At 37.6% G+C, this 25,537-nt stretch overlaps 1 protein-coding gene across 15 annotated transcripts in view; it reads right to left on the bottom strand.

Moving 5' to 3' along the window:
- The window catches only part of DMD (dystrophin), a 1,568,405-nt gene that overhangs the window by 891,237 nt on the left and 651,631 nt on the right, over window positions 1-25,537 (bottom strand). For all 15 annotated transcript variants that reach the window (XM_067466757.1, XM_067466754.1, XM_060770144.2 and 12 more), the window contains 7 exons: window positions 22,144-22,267; window positions 20,320-20,407; window positions 12,407-12,648; window positions 10,432-10,612; window positions 4,205-4,350; window positions 3,842-4,054; window positions 1,908-2,021 (listed from right to left, as the gene is read on the bottom strand). In XM_067466757.1, coding sequence (XP_067322858.1) covers window positions 1,908-2,021; window positions 3,842-4,054; window positions 4,205-4,350; window positions 10,432-10,612; window positions 12,407-12,648; window positions 20,320-20,407; window positions 22,144-22,267 — 1,108 coding nt within the window. The remainder of the gene's footprint in view (window positions 1-1,907; window positions 2,022-3,841; window positions 4,055-4,204; window positions 4,351-10,431; window positions 10,613-12,406; window positions 12,649-20,319; window positions 20,408-22,143; window positions 22,268-25,537) is intronic.

Below are 25,537 nucleotides of genomic sequence, written 5' to 3'. Positions count from 1 at the left end.
ATAGTCTCTAAATCCTGTGACAGAAACATCAATACTTGGTGATGTCTTAAGCCTCTGTGGGGACTCTTGCAGAACTTGTAAGCTTTGTGAGAAAAATGCAGTGCACAGAGCTTACATATTCATCTATGATTTGTAAAATACTTCTTTGAAATCGATTATGTTCAGAAATATAAACAGAATTATAAACAGAGCCAGAAATATAAACAGAATTATTATAGAATCTTCAATGCCAGACAATTTGAAGCAAAGTTGAAACTAATTTCTTACATCTGTAGTATCCTAGTCTATTACATTTTTGGTTGATTAGTCAAATTGTTTCTTCCTGGTCTTAAGATTCAGCCCATTTTATACAGGCAGCTCAATTAAATAAGTTAAACAGTGCCAAAGCAGGATAAACCCCAAATATATGCAAAGATTGCACTGGAAAAATACAAAAATGCAATACAAAAAGAAAAGGGCAACGGATTGCTACAGCAGCAAGGATTGATTCTCACAACAAAAGCTAAAATATGAGGAATAGGCAATGGAAGGGCAACCAGATCCATCTGATCCTGGAAGCTAAGTGGAGTCAGCTCTATTTAGTATTTGAAAGGAATATTACCAATAAATACCAGTTATATATAATACAGTTCAGAGAAATTAACTGATAAAACACCTACACGTGAATGGTCCAGCAAGACATGTCTATTGTTCCTGATATGAGAGTGGTGCTTTGTGTCAAACAAGAAAATAGTACATTACTACATCTAATGAAAGCAAGGAACCATCTGGGCATATTTCTTACCTATAGAAACACTGGGAGATCCAAGAGATTACTATATGTTGATAGGGGTTGTGAAGGCATGCAAATACCTTCACATCTCCTTCACAAGGCATACACACACCCCAGAATCCCCACAAGCTACATAGTTAGATCTTACTAGTAGCCAGAGTGTTTTTTAAGGGTTCAGCCACCCCACCCCACCCCACCCCAGTATTTCCAGTTTGCCAATCCTCATTACCAGAGAAACCCATAAACGTGTCACTAGACGTCGGCGCTGCACATACATCTTGTACCTCTTTTACCTTAGTGCAGTCCAATGTGTCATCCCCATCCTCATCACTCCCAGACCCATCACTCGCAGAGAAACCCATAAATGATTCTTCATCTGTGGGAGCAGTAAGTATATCCCAGATCCTCTTCCTTTGTTGCTCCTCATCAGACTCCTGCTCCTGAGTAGTCCTTTTCCTTCCCTTAGAACAATCCATGATGTTTTCCTCCTCCTCCTCACTTGTTGACCCATCGTCCCCAGAGAAACCCAAGAATGATTCCTCATCTGTGGGAGCATTAAGTATATCCTGGATCCTCTTTCTTTGTTGCTCCTCATCAGACTCCTGCTCCCGAGTAACCTGTTTTCCCCTTCTAGTGTCCACACTACAGGTAGCATTGTTACTCGCAGGTTCTACTACAGCAATATCTCTTAAAGCAGAATGTCTTAAACTTTTCTTACTCGTGACCCCTTTCTGCCCAGTTATTTTTACATAACCCCTATTTTATAAAGGTATACATTTTATATTTATACCTATATAAAATAGGTATAAAAATCAGCATTTGCAAGGCCTGCTCAACAGGCTGATTTTCCTTTTTATGAAGCCCAATAGAAATATTTTCTGCAGAGATGACAATAAATATTGCACATTGTTGCTAACAGATCTGTGCAAATGTCCAAAAGATTCACAAGGTGGCAAAACCTTTGTTGTTCTCAAATCTTTGTGACCCCAACATTGAGCGAAGGGGATACAATTTGAGGTCAGGACGGTTTAAGAAGCAGTGCCTTAGACTACATTTGGTGGATTTCTGTGTGTGCATATGTGGAGATAGGTGCATTGTGGAGGCAGCCCATTAAGGTCTCATGGAGTGGACTTACCGTACACTGTTCTAGCTGCTTTTCCAGTGCTTCTGAATCTCCAAGGGCAGGCCATTCTTCTTTTAGAAAAACATCCACTTCAGCCATCCATTTCTTTAGGGTTTTAGAGTCATTCTGGATTGGAAAAGGCACTGCATTATACTACATAACACAATTACTAGTGACAAAATATTACAGTACAGCATTATCAGTAAAGAGAAAGACTAATTTTAAAATTTGCAATGTGTATATATATGTGTGTGTGTGTGTGTGTGTTCTCATTTTTTAAGCAAGTGCCCTACTTGCTATTTTTTACTTTCACCTCATCAAAAGAATAGTTTCCTTGTGTTCATCCTATGGCACATCCAGACAGCCTTCTAAAAGCAGGAGCTCCCTCATTTTAAAGTGGGGCATCCAGATAATGTCCCACAGAAAAGCGATTGCATTCACCATAAAGCAGGAAAATAATGATTGCAAGCAGGAAAATAATTGACAGCAAGCCCATTAGATGACCCTTAAGTCCTGGGACTTCCCTGTGGCTGTCCAAGAGATTGCCGCACCCCAACCCTATTAAAACTAGGGGAGGGAGTAAAAATAACACAGTAGAATTCCTGGAATGTACCATTATGTGCAAGAAAGCAGGGGGAGGCAGGAGAGACCACCCCCTCATTCTTCAAAGTAATTGGTACATTCCAGGAAGTATGCTGTTAGGCCTAATGGAGGTTGGTAAGTTAATTTTACTCCCCCCCCCCCTGTTTTTAATGGGTTTTGGGAGGGGAGGCTGTCTCCCTGTCCTCCCAAAAGGTTTTGGGAGAGCATTTGGACACCTGCTTCAGAAAGCATGGACTTTCGGTGGTGTGTGTGGATTAGAAGCTGGGAACGTTCATGTTTTTAAAACACAATTGTTCCCGGTTTAAACTGTTGTCTGGAACCACCTTGAAAAACCTTCTCAAATTAAACAAAGTAAAGTATTTTAAATGTCCTATGCTTCATAGATAGGTGTCTCTTGTAGATGTGCTTTTTATCATATATCATGTTCTGCAATTGGTGGTGGTTGGTGGTGGTAGGCCTAGCAGTTGGTGATTGAAGGGTTAATATAAGTCTTAGTTCTAAAGGGTTGAGTAATCTGTAAGTAAGAGATCATGGGTGAAAGCAATTAAGGGTGGAGGTATGCAAGAGATAGGTTGCAGCTGGGTGTTTCTGGATATAATGAGCTAGCCTTGGGACTGATCTTTGGGAGAAAACTATTTGTCTTATTTTGGTGGTAGATGCTGCTGGTTTTTTCCCAGGTTTGTGGATTTTTGGTATCCTGATTTGTCTCCTGTACTCTTGGGACCTTGAATCTTTGGACTGACTTTTGACTACGTTAAACACTCTTGATCCCTGGACTTTGCTCATTGAACTCTCGGCATTTGACGAATGAACTGGACCCTTTGACTATGCTGTAGCATTTGCTATCCGTTTTTTTATATATTCTGTGGCTGAGTGCTATCTTTATGTTTTATGTTTTGGACTACTAAAACAGCCAGAAAGTAAGTGCTGTTTAATTAAACTATTTGCCACAAACTGGGGGTTTGTTTGATTCACCTCTGTCTGAATAATGGCAGAGCCCTAGCATCGTGGCACTTTTACATAATTGAATATGCTGTGAGTTGGCAGATAAGTAGAGCAGTAGTTACTGACTAGTATACATGGTTTTTTTTATAAAAAAAATATTATGTTTCCTCAAATCTTTGACCAGGAAAATGTGATGAGGATACTGGAAAGATATGAAACTTTTGGTAATTTAAATAATCCTGCCTATTTGCAAGTGTACATATAAGCCATAAGAAATGGAAACAAGAAAACATTCTGTTAGTTATCAGCAGCCAAAAGTAGCTTAGCAGTATTGAGTCTTTTTGCTCTTATCACTGCAATAAATATGAGAGTTATAGGAAGAAGAAAGTGCAGCTCACCTGGAACTGTTGTAACTTGGGTATAAACTCCTCCAGCTTTTGGCAGTTCTCCACTAGCCGAGAAGATAGCTTCTTCCATCGGCCAAGAATTCCCTCAATTTCTGATCGATACTTCTGGCTGACCTCGACAGGAGCTTTCCTAGACATTTGTTCTACAGTTGTGCTTAAATAGTTGAGTCCACTTTGTTGTTCTTGCAATGAGGCTTGTAAATCCTGAAATATAAAATATTAATATGATATAGAACTGCTTTTTAAATTTTATACCACAGTGTTCAGCATTTTGAAAAATGTCAATATAGCTCAACATTTTTATACTATTACCAAGTATTTATTGATAATCCAAAACATGCTATTAGCATTTACCTTCAACTCCCTGAGTCTCTGCTCCATTATTTCTAATTCTGTGACTGTAACTTGAGGTGTGGACAATTTGGCTTCTGACTGCTGTATCCACAAGAGGAGAGTGTTCATAGTTTCTTTATAGTGCTCAGGTGGCAAACTATCCAAAGCTACATGGGAGGTAAGAAAAGTGAAGAAAATTTAATTTCATTTCTGCAAATCAAATTTTGGTGGTTTTTAGGACATTATTGCATGAGCTTGCTGTCCAGTTGCAGTTTAATTTCAGAAGAATACTGAATTATATAAATCTTTTTCACACTTACTCCTCATTAGCACTTTAGTGCTGCTTTGGTGATTGGTGGTCGCATGATCAGTTTTTTGGACCACCACCACATAACCATCCTACTGACCCCCTACATGCCCTATTCTACACATAGATGTCCTTTGAATTTTTTATCTTAAAAAATCTTGGGTAGTGAGAGCTAGGTGCAATCTTCTGTGTCTTCCCTGTGAGGAATGATAATTCACATCATGTGACTGTCTGAAAAAAACTTCAGCAAGAGGAATTTAAAAAAATCATAAAAGCATGCTGGAACATGACATACAATACACACAATACAGACATAAATTGAACCCTCTAAAACAGCAACAAAATACACTTGGGGCACTTTAGAAATTAAAAACATATGCTCAAATGAAAGGATTTTTTTAAAATGTGAGTATTGTGGCACAGCTTTATTATGAATTGTTATGAACTATCATATCATAAAATTGGTTTGAAAAAAATTAACAAGACAGCATGTTCTCACATCTTCTATTTAATAATAATAATAATAATAATAATAATAATACAAATTTTATTTCTTACCCGCCTCTCCTCATGGCTTGAGGCGGGTTACAACATCACTAAAACACACAATCATCTAAAAACATAATGTAAAATACACATATTAAAACACATTTCTACAAAATGCATGTTGAAATACACAGAACAAAGATTGAACATAATATGCAATTTAAAAATGTGTGATTACAACTGACTGGGTAGGTCTACCAGAAAAGATGGGTTTTAAATTCTGACAGCTGATCCAGCTGTCTGAGTTCTTCTATTAGGTTATTCCACAGTCTTGGGGTGGTCGATGAAGAGGTCCCTGGGTGATGGTAACCAATCGAGTTCTGGCGGGCTGGATTAGCCACTCCCTGAAGGACCTCAGTGTTCGGGGCAGATTGTAAGGGAGAAGGTGACTATTTAGGAATATTGCTCTCCTTTTAATGCTATTGCTAAAACTCACAATGTTCTTTTTATGGTTCATGCCATTGTGCTTTGTGTTCTATTTAGGACATCTGTTAAATGTTTAGATTAGAACATTAGCATAGTAGAAAAACACAAGTAGCATTTTATTGAACTGCCCCCATTAGATAGCATTACCAATGCATTTAAATAGGTAACATCTGTGGAGGCACTAGGGTATAACATAAAACCTATTCCTATAAACTGGAGTTCTGCCATTGACTTCAGTAGAATGCATTTTGCATGTAAGCAAAGTTGATACCTTCTGTCTCCAGTGATAGTTTTAACTAAAGCCAACAAGGCAGCTCAAAAATTGCCAAAAGAAGTTGGAAATGCTAAGTTGGAGATATTCACTTTCTGACATTTGGTAATGTAACTTTAATGATAAAAACATGGTCACAATGTATCCATGGAACACTGATCTTCAAATGTGTTTACTCTGAATTACTGACTTTTCTCAGAATGATAGCAATTATATTTATCAAATTCCTTTCAGCTCTCAGGGGTTTTCAGTATTTTCCTGGTGGTCCATCACTTTTACAATACAAGTACAAAACTTTATTATTGTCACTGACCAGCACATACTTTTACAGTAGCTCTCTTTCAGTTTACAGTCAGAGATTGGCAATCCCTCCAATCTTGCTTGGAGATTGTTAACATCTCCCAGCAACTTTGAAGTGCAATATCTCAAGGTGATATTTTGTCCCCATAGTTCTTAGATAGCCACATAACATCACTGAATGGGGTCTCACAGGGAAAACTTCCAGGTGTGTTCCATATGCTAATGACATGAAGCTCTTTTTTAAAAATTATATATGAATTCAAACAAGCAAACAAATCATGTTTTGGGTTCTAAATGATGATGATGATGATGATGATGATGATGATGATGATACTGATACCAATGATACCCACTTCAGGCCACAAGGAGAGGTGAGTAAAAAATACAATTATTACAGCGTGCATGTTTCAGCAGTACATATAATAAAATTGGAACAATACAGAGAAGATTAGCAGAAATACAATTATTATTATTGATGATGGTCATGCTTCTTTATAATACATAGAGCATAGACATAGGACATAGAACATATATAGCCAGAAAAAAGACAATAAAACACAACACTATAAATATACCATATTTACTTGAGTTTGTGTACCATTGATTTACCATGGGGGGGGGGGGGTTGCTGGCAAATGTAATATGTCTGTTGGGCACTGTGCAGCATCCCTGCTTCTCCAGCCAGTCAATGACAGCAGCCCCCAACTGTCCAACATCTGCACTTCCTGGTGCCCCAAGCTACCCTCAGGACCAATGAGAGACCCCTACTTCTGTTGATCATGTACCCACATCCCTTCGCTTTACCCATTGCCAATCTGATTCCGGACCCGTCAAGCCCAAAAGCATAATCATTTTGGACTGTTTGAAAGGCTCTCCTCCTTCCCCTCCTCCTTCTCCCTCTTCGGAGCACCCTTTCCAGGCACCATGCCTGGAAGGAGGGCGGGAGGGGTGAGAGGAAAAACAAAGTGGAAGGCTGCATTTTCCTTGGAGCAGAGCCTTCCAAACTTTCCAAAGGGATGCTGAACAATCCTAAGCTTCTACCTCTCCCCCACCTTGGCCTCATTACTGGAAAGAGGAGTTACAAGAGAGCTGCTCTGCATCCCTTTGAAGACTTTGGAAGCCTCTGCTCCAAAGAGAATGCAGTCTTACTCTCTTTCTCCTCCTCCTCCTTGCAATTCTTTTTTCCAGGTTCGAGGTGAAGGCAAGAGGGTGTAAGGGAGTGAGAAACTCAGGATTATTCTTTTGCATAGGCTGTTTGCCTTCCTCCTTTCAGACCAATAGAGGCTTTGTTGGTTCCTTGCCTTCTTCCCAGTATCAGTCCTGCTTTCTTGGGCTCATTACCAACAAAGAGCACAACAAGACATAGTTTACCTTTAAAATATGTACATTAGATTGAATTAAATATGACATGTAAGACTAATTTTAGTTATTACATTGTTTTAATTAGAAATTGTGTTTACAATGTCTTTACTGTTTTATCTGTATGCTCAGTGGATACTAAACAAAGACTGGATGGCCACCAGTCTTTGTTGCTTTGAATGCTCTTTTCCTGCTTCTTGGCAGGGGGTTGGGCTGGATGGCCCATAAGGTCTCTTCCAATTCTATGATTCGAACAACATTCTAACAACATTATAGCAATATCTAGGTATATCTAGGCATATATAGATATATTAAAATGAAGGAAGGAGTGCAGACTTAATTGATTCAGTTTTATTTATCATAGAAACAAGAATTGGAATAAAGTGAATTAGATTTGAATCTGAACTATGACAGATGCCTTTTCATTTTTAGCATTAATGATCCAATTATTACTAACCTAGAAGAATCAAACTATTACTATATTGTTAACTCAGCCAATTACCCTTGGTAAGTATACTTTCAATGATAAGTGAAACAGAATATTAATACAACAGAGAATCAGTGAGCTACATATGTGTATTAAGTGGTGACTAATACTGCTCAGTGAGAGAAAGGTAAGATGCAATTTAAAGAAATAAACATTGTTTTAGTTCTATCACTAGGTATCAGTTCAAGGTCATCAGGTGTAGTTTTGAAATTTTGGAAAAGGAGGAAGGATTAAATCTTCTATGCTTTAAACACATTGAGCTCGCTTTAGCTTCAAAAGCATTAGGAAACTATAACCTATTAAATAAAACTTAAAACTGTTTGTCAGATTCTATCTGAAACACATGTGAGAGCTGCCTTTAAAATTGTACAGCAGAGAGAAAGCACAAGTGATTGTCACTTGGTTTGTTGTTTTGTTGGTGATATTTACTTCATAGTTAAAGTGACAAATTATGCATTTCTGCCCAAAGCCATTTACATTATTTCCTCAAGTGGAAACCACACATTTCAAGAATGATTTAAAACCCCATTTTATTTCTTTAGAAGAAAATCCAAAGCTAGAAATAATGTCATCTCTGAAAACTATTCCTGACAACACTGTTAACGTTTTGAAAACAGCAGGAGTAGGATAAGAAGGAAAACAAAAAAAGTGAATGTGTTTACAGTTCAAGGATATTTTTTCTTATACCTTTGTATGTATGTACGTAACTTAGTTTTGTTGAAAGTCACCTTCCATGGTCCCAGGCTACTAAAGCTGAAAGGGATATAAATCTGAGAACCAATTGAAATACTTATAAACTGTTTCATCTGGGAACTGGCTGAGAAAAGTATCCTTATGTGAGAAAAATTACCTCCCATCATCCAGTGGGAAGAGACAATTTACTTGAGCATACATGCTACTGTACACACATGTACACATGACTGCAAGCCCTGGATATATTTTGGGCTGTTCCATGCCAAATTCCACTTCCTTCATTTTTGAAATTATAGCTGGTGCTTGAAAACATTGGGACTGGGACATTGTTTTTATAATTTCAGCAGATACATGAAACTTGGACTTCAGTTAGCAGAAGAATGTATATGAAGAATAAAACTACCCAGAGAAAAATGGCATGAAAGGCACCAAATAAACAATCTAGACAATTCCAAATAAAGATTACATGTATGTACATGAACCCTTCATAACAGCATTGATAACAAATAATGTATCTTCCATTTTCTTTTGAGGAGGCATCGTGGAATTACAGACATAAGTCCTAAATCAAACTCTGTGAAATTGTATTTCAACAATTTCAACACTGAATTCTTTTCCATTACTCTCTGACTACTGCTTTTTTAGTGAATAAGATTTATGTACATATATCCTTTTATATAAGCATAAGATTAGATTGGAGTTCTAGATAACATTTTATGTCATACATAGATATCTCACATATATCACAAATGAAATTACTACAAATGATATTTAACAAATAAAGAGTTGTAGTTCATGCAAAGTGCTGATTCAACCAATCACTTCAACAGGACCAAGACTAGCAACATAGAACTTCAAATAAGGAAAGCACTTGCTAACAGAAACTGCTAAAAGCTTTATCAAAAACTACCAAGGACTATATAAATTTATAGATAGAGTGGAAAGTAAAATAAAAAACTTTGATTACCTCCTCCTCCTCTTCTTCCAAGCAACAATTAGATTTATGTCTTATTTATGTCAATGGCACATCAATGATGGTGGCATTCTGTTATGATTTTAACTATTAAAAAATTCCAGACATCCAATGTAGAGATTGTACCCCATCAATGCTTATGCCATAATAACTTTAGCATTGTTTACATCCCCAGACATGCCTAGGGGTGTGAAGAATGTTTGCAGATTTTGTCATCCTTGTCAAAACACTGCCGACCACTATAAAACCAAAATGACAAGACCCATGTTTTTCCTGTCAGTAATAATTTAAACGAAAATGGAGTAGCATCAAATATATTCTTTATATAAAAACTGAATTCTGGCCAACAATGTTTTTTGCACAAAAAGCTTTTCTTTGAAATTTTAATCAAAATAAGCATCAAAAAGGAAAAAGAAAAATCTATAAAAACCTTAAAAACTTGTTCAGTTTAGAGACAATCGCTTCATGTTTTGTTTTGCCAAAAGAAAACAAACAAAATTTACACCCCTACATAGAACTCTATAGAACCAGCACAATAGGTTTGAGCACTGGACTGCGTTTCTAGGAGATCAGGACTCAAATTCCCATTTAATCATGGAAACTCACTGATGAACTTGGGCAAGTCCCATTCTCCCAGCCTTAAAAGAATGCATCGAAGAAGTTCTGCCAAGAACACCCTAGCACAGTACTTGAAACCACATGGTAAAAGTAACAACTATACTATGCTTTTATTACAGCAGAAAAGTAGAGATCTTAATTTGCATTTTCTTTCATATTAAATTTTCTTTATGAGAAAAACTGAATAAAATGAACAAGAATAACAACTTTGACTTTTGCTTCAGAGATTCCCAGGTGGCCATGATGTATAATTAGAAATGACACTTACTTGTTTGTAGATGTTTTTCTCTAGCTTTCACATCATCATAAACTTGATTAAAATGGTTGGTAAAAGCAACAAGATCTGCTTCCAGAAACATCGGACCTTGCTGTTTCTCTTTCAGTGTTTTGCTTTGAACCTTTAGTTTTTCTATCTGGGGCTGAAGTCTTTTAAATCGGGCAACTTCATCCTAAATATTAGGAGTTTTAAAAGTCAGAATGTAGTAAAAATGAGAGCAAAAGAGAGGAAGAAGAATAAAGTGTTTTCAGACACTAATACATAGGTTGCCAACATTCCAACCTCACATCTTTCATAACCCCTTTCTGTGGTAAATGTTCTGTGTATTATTGGAATGTCCAGTGCCAGATTTAGGACAAATGAGGCCTTGTGTTAGTTAGAAGGTCCCTTCCTTGGGTCCTGAAGGAGGGAAGCCTGGTAGTCTGACACTCCGTAGCACATATGCATAGGTTATCATTATGTTTGGAATTGCTCCAAAATAGGACACCTTCAAATTTAGAATTGTACCGCATAAGCAAAATCCATCATAAAAAAATTCGGGGGCAGGAAGATGGGGTCCCCTGGCCAATGAAGCCTTGTACTTAAGCACAGTGATAAATCTGGCACTGGGAATGTCTTATCTGGAAACATTGACATTGACTAGTACAACAACACTCAAGAAGGGTCCTGTACTCACACATACTCGTGGTCTTCCATGCTGAATTCACTGAATTAAAGTAGGCTAGCACAGTAATATCTATATTCAAATACAACACATCAGTTTCGTAATAAGATGCCAAATTTCTAGCACAGCGTAATAATAATAATAATAATAATAATAATAATAATAATAATAATATTAACAATAATAACTTTATTTTTGTACACCACCTCCATCTTCCTGAAAGGACTCAGGCAGCTTACAAATGGCACAAAGTGCCTAAAACAGAGCATAAAATAAACACACAATAAAATACAATGAACTAAAACATACAGCATATAAAACAGTTTAAAACTCAGAACAATCCCAATAACCTATGGTGACAACTATCGTAAGACATGGCCAGGCTGTAAACAAGACATGGGAATGGGATAGTGCAAATTGTAGCTAAGGAACAAGGGCATGGGATGAAAGTGCAGTGCTGTGTCATTGATTGTAGACCTTTGGGATCAATCCTCAACAAAGGAGGGCTCTGACATGGTACAAGGCCCTTCACCACTACCTGGACTCTTGCAGCTGTCAAAATCCTGACGCTGACTGCAATTTTTGATACCAGTCAATCTACAATGCTTTCCCCATCATCTCAGACTTAAGTTCTTCCAGGTCACAAGTCCGTTCCTTTCTCCTCTAAACCTTTGTCCATGCCCTTCACCCTTAACTAGCAGCCCCCTTCAGCTGAACATTGCGCTTTCTCTACTCCTTTCCCAGCTCATCACCCAGAAAAGCTTGGATCTTTACCTGTTTATTTCTTATATACTGCCTTTTATTCAGTGAATTTGATGCATCCGTTTTGTACCACTTGTTTGTTTGTTTGTTTTTTGTTGTGTCAGGAGTGACTTGAGAAACTGCAAGTCGCTTCTGGTGTGAGAGAATTGGCAAGGACATTGCCCAGGGGACGCCTGGATGATTTGATGTTTTTATTATTCTTGTAGGAGGCTTATCTCATGTCCCCGCTGGAGGAGCTGGAGTTGATAGAGGAAGCTCATCTGCCTCTCCCCGGATTTGAACCTGTGACCAGGTGGTCTTCAGTCCCGCTGGCACAGGGGTTTAACCCTCTGCGCCACCATGGGCTCCATTTGTTTGTATGGCTAAAGTGTGTTTGGGTGCACATTTCAATGTCTACATTTATAGTACAGATTTACAAGGCCATTGCCAGATGTGGAAGTAAGTACAAAATTATTTTTTGGGGGGGATATAGACCCACCACACTTATCTTCCACCTCTATGAAGCACAGTGCTAAGACACATCAGGACAGGATTTCTAACCTTGCACTTATCTAGCTGTGTTTTCAGTGCATCAGGACCTGCTACTGGTGTTGGTTGTGCTTTTAGCCAATTTTCAGCAGTAATTACTGTCTGTTCCAATTGATGCAGCTGGGAGTAAAATGCGATGATATTGTTTTGGTGCTCCAGCCATGCCAGTCTTTCACTCAGTAACTGACAGAACTCAACCCAGCGATTGTTCAACTGCTCTGAGGCTTGTTTGATGTTGTCAGCATTAAGTCCCTCTAGAAAGAAAGAAAGGGAATGGAAAAAGTTTAATACATTTAGTTTTAGGCCACAACCGATTTAAAAATGGGGATGGGATTAAACAACCTATTTCTCTATCAGATCTTTCACAAAATCAGCTGATGATTTATCACCAGCTAAATGATCCTGAACTTACAGATGTTGTGTATTAGTGGAGAGAAGATTTTAATGCCCTGTAAAAGTCTAGAAAAGTATTATTGTCACTGAAAAATGAAGTTTAAAAAGATAATGTAGGACTAATGAAATCAATTGGGTGAAATGGAAAGTTCCATATGAAAAGGGATTTTTCCCCTCTCCTCTAGACTAAAAATGTAAAATAATGTCTTTAGTAGAAAATTTAGTAGAAAAATTATGCCTAATATCCAAGCATTACATGTATTATATCTTTTCATTTATAAATTCTTACACTCAAGTACCCAGATAATTGAGATGCGTTTTGTTAATTTCCATGCTCACAAATGACAAACAAAAAAGGGTCAGAGAAAGGACACTGAGCAGGAAGCACACAGAACAAAGAGCTTTCACAAGCTGCTCCAGATCACAGGACGCCAGAGCTGAAGAGGAATGTCAACAACATATCACAGAGTAAGCACTAGTACAACAACAACAACGTTCTGCAAGCATCAATTAAATCTAGTCATTAAGAGCATGGATGGCAATTTAGAGAAGAGGAATCCTAGAAGTGTGTTTCCAAAAATGTCAGCATGCTCAGTGATAACATAAAACATTTTTTAAAAGACATACAGTTATTATTTTAGAAAGAAAGAAGACAGAAAGAAATCAACTGACTATCAAAACAGAATCTGCAAAAGAGTGCTTGGTTCATTGAACTTGAAGCAGAGCTTGACAAAGTTACTTTTTAAAAATGTATAGCTAGCAGAACTCCCACCTTGCATGTCAGCTGGGAACTATAGTACAAAAAAAAAAACTTTCCCAAGCTCTGTTAAGTCAAGACTGTCACTTGTAAGCATGATCCTTGGCTTTCCTGTATTGTTTTTCAAATACATTGAAAGCTTAATCACTGTCTTCTAAATAATTTTTTTTGTTTTCCCTTGTGAAGCTTCAACCTTCTCACATCTCTCTTCTGCAAATAACATTAAGGATACAATCCACAACACAAGAGTAAGTCCCACTGAATACAGGGTGAATTACTTTTAAGTGCATTGCATAAGCCAACTCTCTAGCCATAATGTGTGTAACAGTTGTTTAAATATCTCAATGCGCAAGTGTCTTATTTAAGCTAATTTCCCTCAGCACAATGGTGTAATTTCATGGTTTATTGCAACTGGTATTACATAATATAACAGAGGTCCATATTGCTTTCTATTCACCACTAGTCCTTCCTGATAATAAGGCTTGGGAAAGGTGTTATCATCAGCATTAAGGAAAAGTATGATTCTTGCCATCAACACTAGGAGTAATGAATAATACAATTCTCATTCTGTAGTAATGTATTGTAATTTCAAGGTTAATGGCTCACAAATAGCTTCACATTTTATATTCAGAACAACCTCTTATATTGTCAGTGAATAAATACATTGTCCCCAAAGAACACAGAGATCAGTACCTGAAGTGCCTTCATTAATTTTATTACCTGTGTAGTGTGAATAACAAATTGTACTAAAATTACTTTAATTGTTCATCACCTTACATGTAGTGTCTGCAGAATTGTCACTCAATGGTAAGTATTTGTTATTGTGTACATACTAAAATTTCTGACTTATGGTGACTCTAAGAAAAACCTAGCAAGGGGTTTTCTTGGCAAGATTTGTTCAGATTGCCTTTGGCATCCTCTGAGACTGAGAAAATGTGACTTGTCCAAGGCTACACACCAAGTGGATATTTGAACACTGGTCTCCAGTGTTCTATCCAACATTCAAGCCACTACACTGTACTGGCTTTTCTGTGTGTTATAAAATATGTTTACCGTTAGATATCGATTCAATGAAGAAAAATACATTTTAACTTTAGATTTACAAAAAAATGAATTATAACAATGAATCATGACACCAATTTCATCCTCATCTTGTGTTATGCATTTATACAAAATGGGATCTTGTAGTGCCTTAAAGACTAACTGAAAGAATGAAGTTGGTAGCATAAGCTGTTGTACATTGTCTATTTCCTCAATTGCATGGAGTGAAATACCTAAGAACAGACATCTCTGACCAGATGTATGAGTGAATAGCAACTGAAATGCCAAAGTTTTGGGATAGTGATGAGGCTACAAGTTCAATATTAGCAACATTACTGAGGCACGAAGGCAGAATGGAAGATGTTGCCTGAAGGCAAGATGAGTAGATAGTCATATGAATGGCAGAGAGAACTACTGAAATGTAGTGTAATGTTACCCAGAAATACAGTGTAATAAACTAGCTATGAGCACCCCTTAGGCACTCCATGCACCTGAAAAAGTAGACCTAGGGAGGCATAATGACACAGACTCACTCTGATTTTGCTCCTGATTGCCCCCTTGACATTTCTCCACTTCTGGTAAGTATCATAATTTAAACCAGGTTAGCTAAGTTTAGTCCCACATTATAAGAACTTGGAAGATGTTCGGGCATTTGAATGAAATTCTGAAATAATCTCACAACTTCAAAATAATGTGGACAGCAGGATCTGATCTGATCCAGATGTGGTTTGCTGTCCAGATGGGAAACAGACAGATCATACCTGTGTCACTGTGATCACTACTTCCAGGTGGTCACCCCATTATGACATCAGCAGAGGTGCCCATGTAACTAGGAAGAAGGTGGAGAGATTGCTCTACTTTGTCCTGGTCACATGGGAACATACTGATGTCTGCACAGGGCACCTGTAACAGCCAGAAGCTCACATGGAGCTCTTTGGCCACATGGGAACTGCAACAGAAAAATGGGTAGCTAGATGATGCAGTTCTCAACCTGGCTAAACTGTTTAGACACTGAGCTGCTACCATCGAGGATTCAGGATGTGGCTACCTTGAAAGACAGTCCAGAGCATTTCTGCTCTAAACTGACCCCCAGTTGACTAGGTAGCATTGACTCAACTTGAGTCTATGAAAGCTTATGCTGCCAACTTCATATCATCAGGCTCTTCTATACTGTTTAATTTACAGCTGTTTGGAACTGGTTTGGAAGGAACCAGTGATTAGACTCACAAGTCTGCAACTGGTTGAGGACAAAAAGATCAATATGTTAACCAAGATACGTGGCCTTAAATTGTTCCATCCTATTCCCCACTCCTTTCCAGGGAAGATGTGTATAAGTACTCCAGATGCATGGGGAGTAGGGGGAAGGAAAGTGACAGCAGTGGATGTATTTTACATCCCTGGGGGGTGGGTTCAATTAACTAACCACCCTTGGGGCATTTATCAGTTTTCTATCATGTTCTGGATTCTATCATGTGCTTCATCAGGAGCAGACCTCTACAATGCACTTCAAATTCTGAAGAGCCAACTTCTTCCTCTGTTTTGGAATATTGAGATTGGCTACAGTGCATTAAAATACCTCAGACTTTTCTGTGACTTTTTGTTATGTGCTGTAACCCTTGTAATCCATGTCAGTGTGCATTGCTACCATGCTTTTTGTAGTTGCTGCAATTTCAAATAATATCAAAACTATAATAAATGATAACTACTTATGGGGTCTCAGTCTTTAAAGTACTACAAGATCCCTTTGCATACTGACAATTAGGGTGTGCATTTTTCATTAGTTCTAGGAAATTGGATCAAATTCATTAAATTTTTACTAATGAGGTAATATGTGGTGTAACGAAGCGTTAATCCCACCGCTTGTCAACCAAAAATGTAAAGAAGCAGCGCTAATCTCACTAGATGCCACCAAAATTATGTGAGGAAGCTTCTTTAATATCAATTAAGCTGCCACCAATATGTTTAGAGACGCTGGATTATGTCTCTGTTTATCCTTAGTTGTGTTGTGAGGTGATTTTGGTAGTGTGGAATGCACCAAGCATAAAAGCAATGGAGGAGGCAGGTTTGAAACACAAAGAGAACAAGTTTTATTGTTAACAGAACGTAATTGTTGCAGTTTTGAGAATTTGAACTTGGCACAAGGCTTGATGTTACAAAATGGCTGGTTTGAGATACTTTCAGGCTTCTGAATGTTACAAATCTACAAACTCCTTCTTTAGTGAAGTCCTTATACTATTTCAGAGTCCCTTATTGTGAATGTCCACACTGTTTGCCCTATACTCGGAACAAACCACTGATCACCAGTCTTTCCTTACTGGCGATCCTTAAAACCCCCTCTGTTAGATTCTTTAACCTAAGCAATCTAACAAGGTAACACCTTCAGCTCTCTTGCTGAAGAAATATTCACAAATTCTAAGAACTGCTGAATTCTCACAGCTTCACAACAGAGCCCTAACTGGCTCTCCTCTTCCCCGGGTCTCTTCCACCGGACTAAACTACTTTCCCCAGAGTCCTTTCTTGACTCTGCTATTTCCCAGAGCCCTTAACTGGCTCTGCTCTTCTCCGGGTCTCCTCCACCGGACTGGAGCTTAACTGCCACTTTCAAACCTTTTACTCCTTTAGCTCCGCCCACCTCCTCTGCTGCCTTGTCTTGTCACCATGGCAACCTATCCCTCACAGCTAGGCCCTGGCAACAAATGTAATACATAAATGCAGTTTTAAACACATTATAAATAACACTTTATAATAAACATTATAAATATAGTCTAAACACATTATAAATAACACTTTATAATAAACACATCTTTACATGTGGGTATGGCCCGAGCCAAAAAAAATAAGAATCAAAACTTACCCCATACTTTTTGTTTTAGTTTTGTACATCTCGGAACGCTCCCAAAGCCAGTTTCATATTCAGTGCAAAGGAGCAAAACAAAGCAAAGCCAAAAAGGCTGCTTTAGTGCCTTGCCTTCACTTTGTACATTAATGGAGTCTCAGCATTAGGAGTGGGGAAAAAAAGGGAGCAGTGTTTTCTGGGAATAGCACAGAATTCTGGGAAATGTAGTTTGGGAAAGGAGGAGCCCTATGTTAGAGAATTCAAAAGACCCTGCTCTAAACTACATTTCCCAGAATGCAGTGCACTGCTCAGCATCAGAGAGATTTGCCTCTCCGTAGCCAGCTAGAGTTGCAATAAATTATGACTTTTGTTCCTGGGGTATAACTGTAATTTCCTAATTGGTTTTTTTTTTCATAAAAATGGCAAAAGTTTATTAAAACTGCAAAAAGAAATCTCTTTTCATGAGGGACATTGTGTTACTACATTTTACTGTAGTCTTCAGTCCACCAACTTAACATCATCCTTCACCCACTTAATAAAGTTTTTGGTGCAAAAACAAAGCTCCTGGAGTAGAACCACTACTTTCAAAGTAAGAACTACACATGGCTATCATATCTCCTCTCAGCCTTCTCTTCTTCAGGCTAAACATGCCCAGTTCCCTAAGCCGCTCCTCATAGGGCTTGTTCTCCAGACCCTTGATCATTTTAGTCGCCCTCCTCTGGACACATTCCAGCTTGTCAATATCTCTCTTGAATTGTGGTGCCCAGAATTGGACACAATATTCCAGATGTGGTCTAACCAAAGCAGAATAGAGGGTAGCATTACTTCCTTAGATCTAGACACTATGCTCCTATTGGCCTGCATCAAAAAAAATATACCAGTATTTTTTTAAAAATGCTACAAACTACAATCTGAAGTTATTATATTATCCATTAATCTTCTTAAAACTGAGCAGATTGACAAGGAACTTTTGGCCTGCAATCTTATACATATGTATGATTCCTTTATATTCTACTGACTGCAAAGGACACACACACACATTTATATTCCACCCTTCCCATGCTGCAGGGGACTCAGAGCGGAGCACAACATATATACGGCAAACATTCAATGCTGAGGCATAAAACCAAAAATATATACAAACATTAAAATAACTTATATCCACTTTAAAATCAGTTGCTTAAAAACCATCTCAGGACACCATTCTATTATTGCCTCATTGCACTTCTCCAAAGGCTTGGTCCAACAGCCAGGTCTCTACACACATATATATACCCATAATAGTTACTGTCTAAAACTAAAGAAAGGACAGAATAACGAAAGTAATCTAAGCAAACGGAAGAGTCTTGAAATACTATGTGAGGGTATTTTACAATGAATGACTAGCGAAATGCACATAAGAGATGATGGGGTGTAAAAGCGCTTAGTAATAATAGAGGCAGATAGAATGGATATAGAAATATCAAGCAAGAATGCAGGAAACTTCAAGAAAAAGCTTGATTGAACATGTGGACTGTAATAGGGAATAACAGGTGATGAGAGAGAACGATGTGTATGTAATGGTAGGTTTGCTGCCACCACCCCAAATTACAGTTTGAGGAATTGTCTTGTCGTTGTACTTGAGGTAAAATGTCCCTATACACCAATCCTTCCTTTTGGCTCCCTTTCCTGTGACTGAACTATGGAGATGTGGAGGCTAACTGGATCTAACTATATCTGATAAAACAAGGCTGAGGCAGATTAACAGTAAACTAGAGAACAGGTTTATTGAAATATTTGAAGCAGACAACTCATTACTGAGAGGTACAACGTGTAGTTTGTTTCAAGCAAATGGTTCCTTTAGAAGGAGTAACTTTTCCTTAATGTGAGCTACTTTCCTCACACTATCCTGTAACATGTAACAGTGCGAGTCTTTGACCAGCCGCCCCCGGCTGCCTTCCTAGAGTATCTAGATTTTCCCTGGACTACTCTAAACTGTAGGGAAACAAACCCACTTGTATTCTGTCCTAATACGAGTAAACAAGTCTTCACTTTGACTGCCCTAGTCAAACTACACCAAAGCCCTTGCTCTTTATTATTCCCTAACAGTCTAATTCCTAGCTCACTAAGAAACTCTCTTCTCCCTGTCTGAAATCCTAATCTTCCCTCTGCTAGATCAAATCCTTCTCTCTCAGATCAAATCCTTCTCTCCCTCTCCTGTCAGAAATGACAGCCTCTTTTTACACTCTCCTTCCACTCCACCCCTTGGGGTCTGAACCAATCAGGAGTTAGCTGACTCCTCCCCTTGCCTCTCTGCCTACACCAACATGTCAGCCATCCTGAGCTGCCTTCCCAACATGGAGGCCAGCTCACTGACTTCCAGGCTGCGACCTACGAAGCAAAGGTATGAGTTCATTACACGGACCAGTATAACAAACATAGCAGTAAAAGTGGTGAAAATTGAAAATTTGAAAAAGATTATCATGTTATGGAAACAGTATACCAGTGGTTCTCAACTTGTGGTCCCCAGATATTTTTGGCCTATAACTCCCAGAAATCCCAGCCAGTTTACCAGCTTTTAGGATTTCTGGGAGTTGAAGGCCAAAAACATCTGGGGACCCCAGGTTGAGAACCACTGCAGTGAAACTGCAAACTGAATGAATATTTGAGGATCAAGAACAGCTTGTTAATAGTCTGGGTACTATTGGGAACATTGGATTTTGCACTATGCTTTAGCTATGCATAGTGCTAAATTTCAAATATGTCCCCTATTCTAATTAAAAGATAACATACCAAAATGCAAACTTTAAGGTACTGTTATTTCACAAAGTGTTCTGCTAATATAATTCATGTGATAATATGAAACTATGTTTATAAAATCCCTAAGAAGATTATCTGAATCAACCACCATGTAATTACCATTCACCATCTGTTCCACCAGGGCCTCAGCTGATCTACAAGCGTCTTGGAGTTTCCGGTGCTTCTCAGGCTTTTCTCGCTCTATGGCCTGGAATATAATAGCAACAATAGTATATTTTATATGAAAGAGTTTCAAAATAACTTACAACTTCCCAAACAATTACCTAGCCCTCATGATTTGCACACATGTATTTTAAAAATCAAAAGCTATATGTCTATTTATACATTACATTGATACATTAGTCATAAGTATCGGAATGATACAATCCTGAAGATAAGCAAGGGCAGAACCTATAATGCAAGCCAATGAGCAAATTACTTCTAGCTCATGGTATAAACCTGCTATGGTGACTTTTCCTCTTCAGTGCTGGTATTTATTATGTGTTCACTGAACTGGGAATAACTAACTGCTGTGTGTTAGTGGTAACCAGTATGTCTAGCAGGAGGTGGTAAAGCAAGAAGCCTCCAGACCAGATAGACAAGGAACCACCAGCTACTTCCTTTGTCTTCAAGAAGAGAGAACTCCTGAGACTCCATCTATGCCAGACAATACAATCTGGAATATCCAGCTCCAAAATCTGCCCCAGATACAGCACAAGAGTGAACAGAAGCAGTTTTGGAGTCCAGATGGATGAATGGGCTGTTAGAACATTGGAGTGCCACTGCTGTTTCACTGGCCAGAAACAGCTCCCTAGCAGAGCTGTGTTGACAAAGTTGTTTCTGCTGAAGTCGCACATTCTGAGCAAAATTTTGAGCAAAAAGGACTACTACATTGTGTGTATTTATGTTTACTGAAGTTTAAACACGAGGCAAAAAGCATCCCAAAATTGCTTTTATTCTCCCACATTGGTTAAATGACTAACCACCACCTTTACCACAAGTTCGGCCCGGCATGATTTCTGACTATGTTCTCTTTTAATCAAGACTCTGACCATCACTTTCTCCATGGTTACTCTTGCCTCATAGCTTTTTTTCTCAGAGGCAAGTAGTTATTTAAAGAAAAAATGACAAAAGTGCTTTTTGATTTAAGATACTGCACACTTGGTATCTGCTAGAGTTTGGCTTCCAGATTGTCCATGAATAGCAAAATCTGTGGATGCTCCAGTTCCATTATATACAATGGGGTAGTAAAATGGTGCCCCTTATATAAAACTGTAACATTAAAATTAAGTATGGGAATTTTGTCTGAATATTTTCAAGTTGTAGATAATGGAATCTATGGGTGCAAAATCTGTGGCTACAGTGGGCAGATTGTACATCTCACCTCAGTTTCTATTCAAATGAAGGATGTGGAATGGAAGTAAAAATAAAGTTTTGTCATCCAAACTTTGTTTCTAAATATGGTCACACAGAGATAATGGGTATTCGCATTATGAATCGCCATCATTTGAGGATTCAAAGGTTTGTGGCCTGTGAAATTGTGACTTCTATTTAACTTCCATGGCTATCAGTTACTGTTAGATATATCTCTTGTTCATCTGGGATTTCAATTTAAGAGCAAAACTGTTGAAAACTCAGTTTCTAAAATGTTTTTTTTCCCTCTTTTGAGCACTGAAAGTATCTAACACAATGGCAAGCACATACTGAGTTATAAATTATTGATGACATTCACTTTTACATGCCTATATTTGCTACAGTATTGGTATTTAGGATAGGGTGACAGCCCATTAAGTCCTGTGAATCCCTTAAGGATTCTTCCACCACAAACTGAATATTGTCTAACAAGTATAACGAAATACTGCTTATGCTTGAATAATTCAGATGCCAGAGCAAGTTGTTCTAGGAATAAAATGGAAATGAGTGAGTTTATAAGTATTTGCCTACATTGACTCTTTCTCTGAGGTCTGACAAGTTCCCTTCTTTTCTGTATATTGCAAAGTCAGGACTCTGGAGTACTGCTTCTGAGCGTGTCATCCAGCTGTGAAGTTCTGTTGTATCGGCATCAAACCTAGAATCAAATGGGGGGAAATGTAGTTTATAGTTTTAACAAGTTCTAAGGAATATAGGTTTTAAACAGAAGTAGCAATTAAAAGTGAAAAAGCTATTAAAACAATGCTACAAAGAAGTTCTCTATCATACATGGGTTACTGCAGATGGTTTGGAGACCAAGTTTGTGGCTCCTGGGGTCACACACAGCAATTCAGAATGTCAGCCTGGAAGTGGTGGTTCCAGGTCAACTTCTGGTGCTTTCTTTTTTTTTCTTTGTTTGGAGGAGAATATTGAGTTTTTTTCATCCCAAAGGATGAAAATAGGATTCAAATGTCTAAGGTGCTAAAATCCTTGATGCAAGGAAGGAAAGGAAACAAATCAGGAGACGCTAAAGAAACGGATGTAAGATTCCTGAGGTTAAAAATGCCAGGAAAATTATTATTATTATTATTATTATTATTATTATTATTATTATTATTATCTTTACTTGTACCCCACTAACATCTCCCGAAGGACTTGGTGCGGCTTACAAAGGCCAAGGCCCTCAGCATAACAAATACAACAATAAAACTCATAAAGCAAACCAATAAACATTAAAGCAATAACATTAAAACATCAAAACATGAGAGGCAGTCTGAGGTAGGGAAGTTCAGGTGGCTTTATGAACCTAATATAAATTCTACGGTTTAAGGGAATTTTTTATATAAATAGAGTGATTGATATAAATAATGGATTTACCTGGGCAGTGTCAAGTATACCTCCATGCATGGAATAAGTGGTTTTCCATGAAAACATTTCTCACTGAATCAAATAAAATGGATAATTTTGGGGCTTTGTGGATTAGATATGCAGAATGTTAATCAATATTGTATTGTTCCAGTATAATTCATTATGCAATATCATATTAGTAGTATAGTTGAACTTGTTTTTCTACCTCTAAAACTACATTTGCAGATATCTAGCAAAATAAGAAATGCTCTTCTGGGCAGTTTTCAAAGGTTGCTGGGGAAAATAGTATGGAAATTATGACAATGCACTTAATGTTGAACAACTTAGCAGAAGAATGAAAAATGATATGAATAATCTAGTTCATACTTTCAAATGAAAATAATTAGCAACAGGCTGTTATGTTACTTTTAACTGAGAATCATGTGCCAAAATTGAATTCTCCATTGTTATTATCTTGATGTGTTTTTAAAGAGAAGTTAACTATAGAATAATTTCATTGACCTGTGAATAAAGTGACCCAGGATTGTTAGATCAATTTTATGACTAAAATTTATCAATTTATAGATTGGTATATATAAGTTAAATAGCTCCAAATGCTATAAATACTTTAATACAGCAGATTTGCTTCACTTCCTTGCTCTTGTTGGTTGGCAGTTTTCAACTAAATACAAGATTCAAGTGGAATTATTTCTATATAAATATTGCTGAATTTGGAATGCTTTTCAACCTAAAACTACCATTTTAACATACCTCATCTTGTCTGATTTGGAAAGTTAAACAGGGATCAGCCTAGGTAGTATTTCAATTGGAGACCACGAGGGAATATCAGGGATTTTTAGATGAGACGAGAAAAAACTTCTGCATGAAACCCAGGAGAGCTAAAGCTAAGTTGACAAAACTGAATTAGATGAACCAGTGGTCTCAGTCTGGGTGAAGCTTACACCTGCATTCCTTAGCACAAAAGTATCAAGTGTGAATGGTGTGTTATTTTACTCATCAGTTGTCTCTTTACAGTTTTTATTTTCTCCTTTTCCTTACATTTTCTATTTCTTATCTACATGTATGTATCTTTCTCTTTTTCTGCTATAGCCTTCTAGGGATAATCCTCTGAAAAATATGTTTGTGCAGGCCCACCCCTCTATTTCACAAAAGAGAAAACCTCCACCAGGGTGAGGGCCAAAACTGGAAAAGACTTAAAGCTATACATCATAGAAGGAAATCACAGTCTATGGCCCTGGAAAAAAATATTACTATGTTAGGGAATCAATTTCTAAATATTACTAAATTTTACAGCTTTGATGCTTGGATATGGTTGTCAGTGGTTATAATCTTCTACTGGACTGTGCCCAGCCCAAACTGTCAGTACTTGGCAGTCTGCTACTGTTTATTGTTTTATTTTGAGCCAAATGGTACTAGTAGAAGAGGGGAAATGTTATTATAGAATTTTAATGACAGTTTAACTGCAAGAATTCAATACAACCTAAATAAATCTTTGACATTTGTCTTAATATTTGAGCTTGGCTGCTGTTGGATCAGCTGTATATTTTTTAGAAGGAGGGTGAGATTTACTTGAAATTCACTAAATATGAAGACACTAGATGGAGCACCTATTCTGCTTTAATGTGCCTTTCCTTTCACAGAAGGAAACACAGCTAGCCACTCAGATAATATTCTGACAAATGGGATTCTTATATTGGCAGATAATATTACATGTACCCACTGCTTTTATATACTATACAAAGGAGTATGGGGCACTAAACATATTTTCTAAAATGTCAGAAAATGTATTGTTCATAAGTACTTTACAGATTGTAAAGAATTAATATTGCACAGATTAAATGTCCACTGTCCATTGCCTAAGACGATGGTGCATATATGATGGCTATGCAGTATGGATAGGATATTTTTTGAAACAGAATCATCTTTCTGAATGTCCTACGTGGACAAATGGCAATTCTGCATTTTTCAGTACTGTATATTGTTAAATACTTAAATAACATAAAGTGTGAGCCAGGAGTGGAGCTGCTACCAAGAAATCAGAATGACAGTGTGAAAACAGTCTGTCAGAACCAATAGGGAAATGACATTTCATGAAAAAAGACTGAGACTGATCTTGTCATCAAAACTCATTGGAAACAGGACTACTGGAGCATTATGGCACTATATGGAAATGTGATGTATTGCCATGTTTGATACTTGAGCAGTCTGGTCTCATCCAGATCAGTCTCTATTAGATCTCTAATGAGGTATCTCCCACAGAAAGGGATATAATCCAGGTTTGCCTTTGATTTAACATTGGCATTCCTTCCTCAGGCAACAACATAACCAGAAATTATATCTACCTGTAACACTGAAGCCTAAGGATCTCACACTGATTTTAAGTTGATTTGCCTCATGAGTTTCATTCCTAGGAATGAGTTTCATTCCTAGCACTCAGGTAAGATCTCTAATGAGAAAAATATATATGATAATGCTTGTTAATGTTAAAGATAGTAGTAGGAAAAAAAATCTAAACTTTATTGGATAGACTCAATAAGGGAAGCCATGTTCTGAGTTGGAA

The sequence above is a fragment of the Anolis sagrei genome, chromosome 3 (genome assembly GCF_037176765.1).
Source record: "Anolis sagrei isolate rAnoSag1 chromosome 3, rAnoSag1.mat, whole genome shotgun sequence".
Lineage (NCBI taxonomy): Eukaryota > Metazoa > Chordata > Lepidosauria > Squamata > Dactyloidae > Anolis > Anolis sagrei.
Note: the sequence above shows the minus strand (reverse complement) of the source record. Positions and strands in the feature narration are given on the sequence as shown.